General features: G+C 42.9%; 1 protein-coding gene across 1 annotated transcript in view; it reads left to right on the forward strand.

Annotated features, from left to right (window-relative positions):
- RPA1 (replication protein A1) overlaps window positions 1–13695 on the forward strand; it is a 165039-nt gene that overhangs the window by 83990 nt on the left and 67354 nt on the right. The window contains exons 11-14 of the mRNA XM_082246769.1: window positions 73–212; window positions 5754–5902; window positions 7850–7979; window positions 9189–9365. Of these exons, the coding sequence (XP_082102895.1) occupies window positions 73–212; window positions 5754–5902; window positions 7850–7979; window positions 9189–9365 (596 nt within the window). The remainder of the gene's footprint in view (window positions 1–72; window positions 213–5753; window positions 5903–7849; window positions 7980–9188; window positions 9366–13695) is intronic.

Raw genomic sequence — 13695 nt, forward strand, 5'->3', positions numbered from 1 at the left:
ATTTTATATTGGTAGCCACCAGGCATCTTCTAGCTAAACAGCTATTCAGGAACCTGCTTTTTGTCATCCTAGACATTATTGGGGTTTGTAAGAGTTTTGAGGATGTTGCCAAGGTGACTATAAAGTCCAACAACCGTGAAGTCTCAAAGCGAAGTATTCATTTAATGGACACGTCGGGCAAGATGGTCACAACCACTTTGTGGGGTGAAGATGTAAGTACACTTTTTTTAAATGTCCTTTTATTACGAAGAGGAAGCTGGTTGGGTTTAGGATGGGTGCTCAACCTTTTAAAGAGCATGAGCCACCAAAGTCATTTAGTAACCAGTTACGGACCACAATGAAATTAAATGGTTCAGAATTTCAATTTGTTTTATTTTTAATGGCATAATGAACGTTTTCCTCCTGTAGCCACTGAATGCTCGGGGGAGACAGCTTTCAGAGATTGCAGGAGGAAACTAGTGAGAATAGGTCCCTGTATATGCCACCCCCACCACCCCTCCTGTCCAAATGCAAATTTGGATGTGACGGAGGTACCACAGGCCCTCCTGAAGCATATGGTGGGATCGCCATTGTGACCCCTGACGGTACACCACTGATTGGGGGGAGGTTTGGTAAAAACACATCTCAACTATGGGGTTTTACTGTCCCCCAAATGGAAACGAGATCTTGCTTTTCTAAGCCCCCTATAAAGGCCCCATTCACAGGGAGTGTAATCTGCTTGCTCAGCCGGACATCTGTCCACTGATCCCCCAAGAAGCCCCCCCCTCGTATCCATTCCGCATATGCAGAGCTGTGTCTGCTCTGCATATGTGCCCTCTGATCTATTCTGCCCAGATGGAGGGGATCAGATCCCCTTCCATTTTTCACAGATGTCCAATCAGGTCTGCCTGAAAAAAGGACAGGCAAGACCGTTTGGACTGATCGTGTGAATGGGCTGTGTAAGGCTGCTTTCACACTTATGCACTGCAGTTTCTGCGGGTTTGCTGCGCTTTTCCATTGACCTCTTACATCTTGCAAGTGTGGTGCACTTTCAGAAATAATTCTTATTAATAATAGAAGGCTTTGGCCCAGTGCAGGAAAGCGCTGCACCTACGAATCCGTGTCAAAGCCTAATGGCCATTGCCAAACTATGCCCATTGCACAAAATTTGAAAATAAATATGCCCATTCCTACGCTGATGTTCATAAACTGGCCTTTTATCAGGCACTTTCTGCAGGCTGCAGTGTAGGAAATGTTGCTCCCCCAGGTGGTGGAGTGCATTTGCTTTCACTCTGCCCAGGACAGGAGTCTGCGCTATAGAGGAAGCAGCGACTTATGTGGCTCCTGCTTCCTCCATCCACAGATCCACATGAGATGGCGGATTGGCGATCTGCGCTTGCCGTCACATCATCCTAGAGCAGTGGGTTGCAGGCCACATTAGAGGGGTCATATGTGGAACACTGGTTGGTCACCCTTGATTTAAGAAATGCTAGAAGAATGTTTTTCTAGCAGTTATTTTGTGACTGCAGTTTTCATTACTAATTTAAGGTATGAGAAAAACATGAAAACACATAACAATCAACTACTATTTTAGCTCACTACTACCCCTACCCCCCTCAAGTCTGGTGTTATGAGTAAATGGAACATAGTGCGCTACTGTTAGGAAGATCAATCCTCAATGGTGAAAAGATAGTCCTCGGAAAACATGTGGGGGTTGCTATACTGACACTGGAGCATCTCTTCTGAAGAGTAGAAGCAACTCCCAACGGACAGGAAAAGGAAATGGTGCCTCGAAGTGCAACATAAAAAAAAAACGTTTACTGGCACGCGAGATAAGCAATACTTACAAGATAGTAGTGGGTAGCTGGCATGTCTAGACAACACTCGGGTTCCATTCCTGGCTCTGGTGGCTCCGTCTCCTTTGGTCGCCCTGCAGCAGGAGGGGAGATGGAAGTGGAGAGCCTAAACTGGGAGGTCCTGTTGACTGTCGTCAGAACCTTAAGTGTAGTGACGTCAGGGGGCGGTAACGCGTTTTGGAGCATGCGTGGTAAAGTTCCTTCATCAGACTGTGGCAATCTATGGGCTTGGAAACAATGAACAAGCCTGTTTATGACTATATGATGGGATCTGGTTTTTGTTAAAGAAGCGGATTCTCTGACCACCTCTGCGCTCCCCTCCGCTCCTTTTAACAACAGAAATCAGACCCCATCATATAATTATAAACAGGCTTGTTGATTGTTTCCAAGCCCATAAACATCCATAGTCTGACAAAGGAGCTTTACTACGCATGCTTCGAAACGTGTTGCCACCCCCTGATGTTACTACGCTCCGTGCGGTCCACAAGTGAGGCACGCGTTCCACCAGGGCCTCGGCCGACAGGACCTCCTAGTTTAGGCTCTCCTCTTCCATCTCCCCTCCTGCTGCTGGACGACTGAAGGAGACGGAGCCACAGGCACAGGAATGCAACCAGAGTGTTGTCTAAACATGCCCGCTACACACTACTATCTTTTAAGTGTTCCTTATCTCATGTGCCAATAAACGTTTTTTTTTATGCTGAACTTAGAGGAACCTTCTCCTTTTCGTTTCAAGTCTGGTGTTGTACTGTTCAGCTACTGGATGTAATTGGACATACAGTACTAAGCCTTTGTCCATTTAGGAGGCATATTAACTCGCTTACTAAACCAAAAATAGTTGATATACTGTGTGAACCTAAAAGCGATGTAACGCTACTCAACAATATATATAATCTAATTTAGTAGACAGTGAATCTCATTTTATTAGATTTATAGATTCATACATACTACAGTGCGTAATAGTGCAAACAAATAAAAAAATGTATGTGTGTGTACAGTGCATTCGGAAAGTATTCACAGCACTTCTCTTTTTCAACATTTTGTTATGTTACAGCCTTAATCCAAAAATAATTTTCCTCAAAATTCTACAAACAAAACCCCATAAGTCCCCGTTCACACTAAGGCGACCTGTGAGGCGACAGGTCGCCGTAGGTCGCCTTCCATAGGGAAGCTGCGGACCCATTCTAATAGGAGCGACACAAGTCGCTCCGACTTAGAAAAAGGGTTTCGGAGCTTCTTTGGGGCGACCCGGAGGCGACCGCCATAGACTTCAATGTTATGAAGTCCGTGGCGGCCGGTCCAAAGGTCGCGGTGCGCTGCTCGCACCGCGACCTCGGAGGTCGCCCCCCCCCCCCAAGTCGGATCGCGGCAATGTGAACGGGGCCTAATGACAACATGAAACAAGTTTTGTTTGAAAATCTTTTTACATTTTTTAAAAATAAAAAACAAAACACGTGTACATAAGTATTCACAGCCTTTGCTCAATTCTTTGTTGAAGCACCTCTGGCACCAATTACAGCCTCAAGTCTTTTTGAGTATGATGCTACAAGCTTGGCACACCTATTTTTGAGCCGTTTCTCCCGTTCTTCTTTGCAGGACCTCTCAAGCTCCATCATTTTGGATGGGGAGCGTTGGTGCGCAGCCATTTTTAGATCTCCAGAGATGTTCAATCAAGTTCAAGTCTGGGCTCTAGCTGGGCCACTCAAGGACATTCACAGTTGTCCTGTAGCCACTCCTTTTATTTTTGCTTTGTAGTTAGGGTCGTTCTGTTTGGAGATGAACCTTTGCCCCAGTCTGAGGCCCAGAGTGCTCTGGAGCAGGTTTTCATCAAGGATGTCTGTACGTTGCTGCATTCATCTTTTCCTCGATCCTGACTAGTTTCTCAGTTCCTGCCCTGAAAAACATCCCAACAGCATGATACTGCCACCACCGAGCTTCCCTGTAGGGATGATATTGGCCTGGTGATGAGTAGTGCCTGGTTTCCTCCAGACATATCACTTGCCATTCAGGCCAAAGAGTTAAATCTTGTTTCATCAGACCAGAGATTTTTGTTTCTCGTGGTCTAAAAGTTCTTCAGGTGCCTTTTGGCAAACTCTAGGCAGGCTTTCTTGTGCCTTATACTGAAGTGGCTTCTGTCTGGCTACTCTAACATACAGGCCTGATTAGTGGAGTTCTACAGAGATGGTTGGTCTTCTGGGAAGGTTCTCCTCTCTCCACAGAGAAATGCTGGAGCTCTGTCAGAGTGACCATCGGGTTCTTGGTCACTTCCCTTACTAAGGCCCTTCTCCCCTGATCACTCAGTTTGGCTGGGCGACCTTCTGCAGGAAGAGTCCCGGTGCTAATAAACCTCTTCCATTTATGGATGATGAAGGCCACTGTGCTCATTGGGACCTTCAATGCTGCAGAAATTTCTGTACCCTTCTCTAGATCTGTGCCTCAATACAATCCTGTCTCAAAGGTCTAAAGACAATTCTTTAGACTTCATGGCTTGGTTTGAGCTCTGACATGCACCGTTAATTTTGGGACCTTATATAGACAGGTGTATCTCCTTTCAAATCATTTCCAATCAACTGAATTTACCACAGGTGGACTCCCAAGTGGTAGAAACCTCTCAAGGATGAACAGTGGAAACAGGATGCACCTGAGCTCAATTTTGAGTTTCATAACAAAGGCTGTGAATACTTATGTACATGGTATTTTTTCATTTTTTTTATTTTTAATACATTTGCAAATATTTCAAACAAACCTATTTCACATTGTCGTTATGGAGTATTATTTGTAGAATTTTGAGGAAAATAATGAATTTAATCCATTTTGGAATAAGGCTGTAACAAAATGTGGAAAAAGTAAAGCTCTGTGAATACTTTCCAGATACACTGTATATATTTTAAAAACCACAATGCATGGCATAAAAAATAGTGAAAAATATCAGTGAATATAAATCTACAAAGGTTGTGTATTTGTATTTTAAGAAGTCCAGGAATACACAAAAAAATATATTCTAAATCCAGAAATAAAAAAATAAAGGTGCATTTAAAAAATCCAACTTCCTAATTTCCATACACCATACAGTGATTGTGCACACTCCAAAGTATTCTGTGAATCTCTTCTCCAAAGATGATGAATTGACACACACCGCCAACATTCACCCAACCTCAAGGGTGTCCTCTCACCTTCTATGTATGTCCATGCTACGCTAGAGGAGGTCACAAGCGTTTATATTAATAAAAGGGGGTACTGCTCCATACAATCTTCCCATCCACCTTGATCAATGTATCCTCTATCCTATAAATATATAGGAAGTAAGGGGAAGACCACAATAGTGTGGAATGCCAGATACAATTTTATTGAACCATAAAAATAACACATATTTACAGAAGACAATGAGCAAATCTCGTGTGTATTGGCGTCCGTAGCTCCTCACGGCTGATGCGTTGTGCTAAATTGGCTTTCTTAAATACTGTTTTCTCTGGCTCAATATTTTATCCTAAATCTTAAATCATTTCTCATAATCGCACTACCAAATAAAAATATTGGTGTGGTTTAGACTATTGTGTGATGTCAGACATTTATTGTTTCAGAGGAAGAAAACACATTTCCACATGCTTGTTGGAAATGTGTTCATCGCTTCCCTATCCGGGTTTGGGGATTGGATCTTGCTCTCTGCCATTTTCAGTACAACTGAAAAGGCATTTTTTTTTAAATGGTATGTAAAAGAACATGTTACGTGTTCATGGCATAACTGGCAACTTGAGACTGTAACCACATCCAGTTGTGAAAGGCCCCTGGACAGTTTATTTTGATGTCACACTGCAGGCAGGATGCTAGTTGTAGCATAATGATTATAAATGCTTTAATATTGAATTTAAGCCCTGTATTTTTAACTTGCTGCTTTCTTTTTCCCTCAACTTTTCTAAACAGGCAGATAAATTTGATGGCTCCAGACAACCTGTTGTGGCAATCAAAGGAGCACGGCTGTCTGACTTTGGAGGGCGGTCTTTGTCAGTCTTGTCATCTAGTACTGTCATGATCAATCCAGATATTCCTGAGGCGTTCAAGCTCAGAGGATGGTAGGCCATGGATTCTAATGTTACAGTGGCCAGTCAAGAGTGTTTAGCAAAGCGTGAAGCCATAACAGGGCATGCCTATACATCAACAGACTCATAAAATATTTCCACATGTAGACACTAGTGGGCACTCTGGCAATGCCAAATGTTTTGACTATAGCACTTGCAGGCTTTTAACCTGTATGGTACTGGAGAAATGTCTGCGTAATGATTTCCCAAAGCTGGCACATCAAATCCTAGCTGAAGATAAAATTGCAAGTCTTGCATTTAGGAGGCTCAGAACAGAAGCATACATTACCATTCCTAGGAGTCCCTTGACTGGTTCTTTTCTAGTCCTTGCTATTTGTTTGGATTCCTTTAAGTAAATGTAGTGCCATGGGATAGCTGGGGAACTTGTCCTGTTTCTTAACTATGGTATGCCATACATAAATATCTATATGATTATGTGTTGGTTTGTATAAAAATGTGTGCTTATACAGATGTGTTTATCTGACTCTACATGCTTTTATATAGATATATTTTTTGTTCAAAGGGATATCCAGCCATACACGCTGAGAAGATATACATAATGAAAAACTGTTTCTGCTCATAGCGGTTTATGAAACACTGCTCTTCGATGTGCTTGTGTGGCAGGGAAGATCAATCTGCAGTAAAACTGATGCTGAGCTGCAGTAGAATTTATCTGCTCAGCATGGGAAAACTCATTGCGATTTTCAGTTTGAAAAAAAATGCAGCTTGTAAAACTCCTATGCAGCGTTAACCTAAGCTCGCCCTAGATCAGTGGTTCTTAACCTGGGTTCGATCGAACCCCAGGGGTTCGGTGAGTCAGTCTCCGGGGTTCGGTGGGGGGTGGGACAAAGGGGCAATTGCTCCCCCCGAGAAAATATTACTGATTGTGAGGCCGAGCGCACCTCGGGAAATCATGTCCTTCTGATACCCCATGGAATGCCCTCCCAACACCTCCCCCCAGTGTGTGCCCTCCTGATACCCCATAGTATGCCCTCCCAACACCTCGCCCCTCAGTGTGTTCTCTCCTGACACCCCATGGTATGCCCTCCCAACCCCCCCACCCCAGTGTGTGCCCTCCTGACACCCCATGTTTTAATGGTTTTGTTCTTTGTTCTTAATGGTTTTGTTTTTTGAGATACAGTCGCCAACACTTGTAGGGAGGCCCCAGCGAGATTTGAACTCGCGACCCCTGGTTTACAAGACCAGTGCTCTAACCCCTGAGCTATGGAGCCTTTTTTTTTTTTTTTTATGGTTTTGTTTTTTAATGGTTTTGTTCATGTTGTGCACCTATGTATAAATATATATCTAAATATATACCTATGTTTTGAATTTGAAAAAATCATATTTTATTTTTTCAATTAAGAAGGGTTCGGTGAATGCGCATATGAAACTGGTGGGGTTCAGTACCTCCAACAAGGTTAAGAACCACTGCCCTAGATTCTTATTTTTGCATGAAACCCATTACTGTTTGACCTAGCTTATGGGTAATTTGCAGGTGCCCATGACTAAACATGATCTTTTATCACAAACTTAATATTAGACTTGAATTGTTCGGTGTATTCGGAAACTATGCATTTTTCAGACCTCTGGGGAAATGAGCAAACTGACGTAAGAATACAGAAAAAATATTTAAATGTGGTACATTTTTTTTTTTTTTTTTTTTTTAAATACAACTGTGAAACACGAGTAGGGTTAAAGAGAACCTGTCAGAACAGTTGAAGCTTCTATCCCACAATTATACCAATCCCTTGTTGCCAGAAGCCATGTAGGTTCACTAATGGAGCACACTCCTGCATCTTGATATGCCCATTCTAGTCTTTGCAATTATTTTGGCTACCAGGCTCTTGCAGCCTCTAACATTGTATGGGGGCTTTGTCTGTGCCAGGTTGTCCTGACAGATTCTTTAAAAAACATTTTTTTTTTTTTCTGTTTATCTTAAAGGTTTGATTCAGAGGGCCAGGTATTAGAAGGTACTTCAATCTCAGAGTCTCGCGGTAGTGGAGGAGGAGGAAATACCAACTGGAAGTCCTTGCTGGAGGTGAAGAATGAGAATCTGGGCCATGGTGAAAAAGTAAGGCTTCAAATGAATGCTTTTAAATATAGCTATCTTCTAAACTGGACCTATGTTCTTGGATCGCCCCTTCACTATGAAATAATTGTTTAGTAGCCATGCTTTAGAGACATACCAGATTAGTCCTTTACTGTAGTTATATACGACTAAAAATGTTATATCACTAAATAAATTCATTTGCTGTACCTTCTACCTGTACTTTTTAATATCTGCTCATGGCTGGCGTCTCCTATTTCTATTTATGTTCTCTTTGAGAGTCGTTATCTAATCAAAACGCTGCTTACTCCAAAATGGCCACGTGAGCCCTTTTAAGGTTGGATTTTTCTGCAGCTTAAGCTACCCTGTTCTCTCAATTGCTTGAATTGTTGTCATGATCATGTTATACCACAGTGTTGTTCACTCAGGTGACTGTTGTCCATTGATTTAAAATAAAGCTTTTGGGATATAGCGCCCTTCTCGGCCCCATCTTTTTCTCCTGTTGCATGCATTGTTATCTGTCTGCGTATTACCTAAAGTGAAGAAGCAAATGTGTCACTTCCCATACTGCAGGTGAAAATTTAGTATTAAAGTACTGTAGAACTACAAGAAAAACTGTTTTATTTTGGATGGAGTAAGAGAGGGTTATAACACTTCTGTTTTACTTTGCCATCTCTCCCATTGGGGAGGTTTTCCTTCACTTCATGTCTCAGCTAAAACCGGAAGTGAATAGATCCCTCCAAAGTGAGGGAATTCTTAATTGTCCTCAGATCTGGTGTCTCCATTGCAAGACTTCTCCCTGTTGCTTTTCTGGTGGCATCCCAAATTTGGAGATTTTTTTTTCACTTTTGGTGTGAACAGTCACCACGACAAATTTAAAGTTCCTTTTTAAAACCCCTTTAAGAATATTACATATCCAACTATTATTGAAATCGCATTACATTTTTTTCTCCAGAGTCAAAGGGTAAAATATAACGTGTGCTCAAGGGCATGCAATATTTTCCCCAAGATCATGTGGTAAGTAGAAGAAATTTTATTTTTGCTTCCAGACACTGTTTAGCTTGAGAAAGTGATGCCATCATTTTTTTGAGAAATGTGTCTGTGATGTGTACATGGGCCGAGAAGTAAATAGGCCTACCATTAACATGTTTTTGACTTTTTGTGTTAGATGTATGGTACGTATTTTGATCTTGGAATTTCGTAGCTCATCACAAAATTTTATGTCCCTTGCAGGCTGATTATTTTACCAGTGTTGCCACAATTGTGTATCTTCGAAAGGAGAATTGCCTGTATCAGGCATGCCCTTCACAGGACTGCAATAAGAAAGTCATAGACCAGCAGAATGGCCTCTATCGATGTGAAAAGTGTGACAAAGAATTTCCCAACTTTAAGTATCGCCTCATTCTGTCAGTAAGTACATCTCTTTCTAGGATTGGGACTTGTAAAGAAAAAGAAGCAGAGTGACTATATTAGTGTGCTAATGTTCCTTCAACTGTACACCAATAAAAAAAAAATATTTACATTGTCAGATTGGGTGCCTGAGACTTCTCTTTTCATTAATGTTCCTCCCACCCAAAATAGAGAAGTTCAAGAATAGGAAAAAAAAAAAAAATCAAACGTCTGAGTATTTAACTCCCACTTAAACTTAACTTTTTTTTTTTTTTAAGTCCTTCCTGTCCCTTTATAAAGAGATCTATTAGGGATCACAGTTACAGGAAAACAAAAGTGAGGGGAATGCTTTCTTGCACAAATCTAAATTAAGCACTTGCTGGCCAGTGTAGGTATATAACTGTTTTGGACCGCAAGTGGTTATACCAGGAGTATAGCCGCAGCCATAGTTACATAGAAGTTGAGGTTGAATAAAGACTATAGTCCATCCAGTTCAACCTGTGTAGGTGTGTGTATACGCAATTATCTCACATACCCTGAATGTTATGATCCTTGAGATGTAAGTCCAAGTGTCTTTTAAAATTAGCCATGATTCTGGTATCGAAGGTGATCAGCTTTCATGAAAAAGTGTTCCTTTTTTAAAGCACTGTAGATACTCTTCCCCTCCTGCCATTGTAAGCAGTGGGGTTGGCTTCCCATAATAGAGATGGAAAAACATAGTTACCCCTACCTCCTCTGTGATGAAGCCAGAAAGGACAAGGATTTTGTCACTTCGCGGTTTGCATGCTCTCTTCCCTGGCCGTGTTTTCTACTAGTGTAAAGGGTCATTTAGGTCTCTGTTGGGATATTATGCTGTTAGGGCTCTTGGCATCCTGGCAACCTTTTTTAATTTTCTTTCAATCGATTTTTATTGTATATTCAAAAAAGAAAATGAATACAATACATAGTAAAGGTTTCCAGTGTGAGGATACAAAGCATAACAATAAGTGTAGGTTAGGAAAAGTTACCCATCGCAGTGGGAGTAAACAATGGTGAAAGTCAAGTTGTTCCACAAGCTTAATAGGGCATTTCAAGTATATAGTAATAAGAACATATGTCCATTCAAATTGTTTCATATTGTGAAGTAGTGGGATTTTGATACCTTATAAATTGATCGAATGGGGCCCAGGCTGGTATGGAGGAGTGAAGAAGGGTGAATCTCCTTCGACCCTTACTCTCCACCGTAAGATTTCAAAACCCTTATCCCTGCTTTTCAGTATGAAAGATAGACAGGTCTATGACCCATCTAAATCTGTTTGTACCCAAGCATTAAATTATAGGAACAACAAATATCAATTAACTGGTATTAGTTCCTGGTAGACTTCTATCAGGGGGGTTTAATCAAGACTTTATGTAGTTGACAAGTCCCTCCTGGTTGAAGTCTCCCCCCTGTGTGTTTAGGGAAACTGAATTGAACCCAAATTAGGAGTACTTTGCTGTGATTTTCCCACCTACTCTAGTGAGGGCGTCTCAATACTAAACTGGGAACCCTCCGTAGTTGGAGTAAACTAGGAGAGGAGACCGATAAATAGAAAAAGGATTAGAAGATGAAAAAGAGGGGGAGAGCAGGGTAAAAGAAGAAAGATAGATGTCCTACTGGTGCGTGTTAAGTAACCAAGTGTAGCTAAATACAACAAGGTTGACAAGGAGATGTGCATGTAATCAACTGATGGTTCCCAGGTGGCCTCAAATTTCTGAACGATGTCTTGGAGGATACTGACCAACTTCTCCTAGGCCGTGATCCATGACATTTTTTGCTTTGCCAAAGTAGATGAAACAAAAGGCTGTTTCCATGCTTTCACTATCGTCCATTTAGCTCCTAGAAGGATAAAATGATTTGGGTGCCTCTTGCTTTTAGAGGTATTTTCTACTGGGAAGTTCAGCAATGCAATGTGAGGGGATTTGAAAATTGACAGTCTTTCTAATTATTGTAAAAGTCCTGTTCCAAAACCCTCCTAATTTGGGGCTTTCCCACCATATGTGTAACATTGAGCCTATGTGTGAACACCCTCTGAAACGGGGCTGAGACCAAAGGGTACAATTTTGCTAATCTGGTAGGAACTAGGTATCTAGAGCTATGTACTGCACTTTATTGAACATTGATGAGGTATTGTTTATTTTAGAGAAGGTGGTGCTGGTTTAAATTATTTCATTATAGTTACCATTGTGTCAGGACTTTTAGGTCTGCCTCCAAGACGTATTAAGGATTCCTCAGTATGTACATGTGACTGCTCTTTGCCAGTCATCCAACTCTCCTTCATGCAAGGAGTTCCTTCTCCCAGGCCAGCCTATAGCTAGGTTTAGAGTGTACTGTAGAGTGACTCATAGATCCTCGTGATCCCTCCTTTGCTCCTAACTCTGACCGCACCATTGTTCATATGGTTGATGCTTGGTGGTAAGGGTTTTTTTTTCATATGGTGTGTAAGAACTGTGAGTGGTGTTGAAATCTTAAAATCTTAATTTTTCAGTCGTTGGCATTTCCAGTTTGGTACACTAGCTTCGGATTCGCATTCCTGTGGAATTAAAGAAGTGACCAATCCTATACAACCCCTTGTTTAGCCACCATTGAAAAAGCCCTGATGTTCATGCCCGGGGGCAATTGGGGTCATGCAACAGGCTCGCTTAGTCTTGCAACTCAAGCTCCAGGGTCACCCTATCCAAGTTTTTGCTTATCCCCGTCAACTATCCAAAAAAAGGATACTGAAATTATATCTCCTTGACCTGTTCTCGAGGTTCTCTATTTTGGATATTGCGGTCTCAAGTTGGTCCTGTAAATCCTGTTTTCGATCGGTGTTTTGCTTGGTTCTAATGATTGTTGCATTCAAGTTTCATTCGATTGCCTCTATGCGAGATCCTAGGTTCTGGAGTTCTGCATTATGCCCCCTGTAGGCTTGGCAGCTGTTTGGGACAGGCCACTGTTTAGCATGTCTGAGAATTTTGCAAACATATCTGCAATGTCAAAAGGTAGATCAAGAGGGTGGTCAGACGGGGCCTCCCTCATCCGTTGTGTGGAGCTGTCCTCCATAGAGGAGAACAGGAAATCCTCCATAGTGTGCCCTATCAGGGATTCTGTGGAAGCTGGTGAAGCAGCCCCTCTGGTTCACCTGCTCCCCTCCTGTACATGAGGCTGAGTGGTGGCCGTCATCTTGGGATCTCAAGCTGTGCTCCCAGCCTGTGTGAGCTGACTTTCCAGAGCCTTGCGGATGGGTCCTGCTGACAAGAGGCGATGCCGCTATGTATTGTTCCTCACTGGGCTGGGAAAGAGCGGGTTGCTGGGCATGCTGTGTGTGTGCCTGTTTGGACCCCGGAGCGGAGCTCTGTTTATGCGCCCATCTTAGGAGCCATTGCGCATGCGCCTCCCCTTTTTTATTTTTCAACATTAAACCTCTTTTTCTCTTTCGTTCGACAGACACAACGCCCCATAAATCATAACGACCGGGTTATATTTCCTCCTCCAGGAGAAGGACTGGGCAGAACAAGAAACACCTGGCTATGCCCGTGGGCCATCCTCAGCTTAGTATATAACCACCTTCTCTGCTCTAGGTAATCAGTTTTAATCTGTCTAGTCAGGGAATAAGGACCTAGGCTCCCGACTGGCATCTCTGGTCCTAGCCATTTTTTCCTTCCTTACATCTTTTTTGTTTTTTCTATCGGGAGATCTACAATCAACTGATGGGCTGGATATTCTAGATCCAGTGATCCCTGCAGCCCAGCCAGCGAGAGTGTGCAGACCGCAGCTACGTGCTAGGTCGGCCGCGACCTAGCCTCACAAACGAGAGGCTTGCCTGCGCGTTAAACATCTCGCAGGGTCGCATACAACCAGGCTTGGGTCTTGGCCGACAGCTCCACTCCTTCAGTGGCGAGGATTTTGTCTGGAGGGTTACCTGCACCATGGAAGGGTAAGTACAGTCCCCCCCTTTCCCATTTTTGGAGGTTTTTTTTTGGGGTGGACTTCCTGCCAGTTCCCTCTTCCCATCCTTAAATTCCTCAGTGAGCTAGGCTTCACCCACTCCCTTTCCCCCGTGTCTGGACCTGGAGTCTGGTAGAGGTCCCAGGGCGCAGAATGCAGCGGAGACCCCTGAGGTCTCCCCCTGCTATCCCCACTCTGTAAGGGTCCTGGGATAGTGTGTGTCCTGCCCTGATAGTCTGGAGGAGTCCCAATGTAGGAGACCCCTAGTTGCATGCCCTGATTTTTCTGTTTGCAGAGGGGTCCCAGTGCAGACACCGGTGCAGAGTGCGCAGCAGAGTCTCCCTTAACGTATGTCTTACCTTTGGGGGTGCAGAGTTGCAGAGAGCATGCTTCAGCGTTTGC

This window comes from Pelophylax lessonae (assembly GCF_965119305.1).
Source record: "Pelophylax lessonae genome assembly, chromosome: 2".
In the NCBI taxonomy this organism is placed as follows: domain Eukaryota; kingdom Metazoa; phylum Chordata; class Amphibia; order Anura; family Ranidae; genus Pelophylax; species Pelophylax lessonae.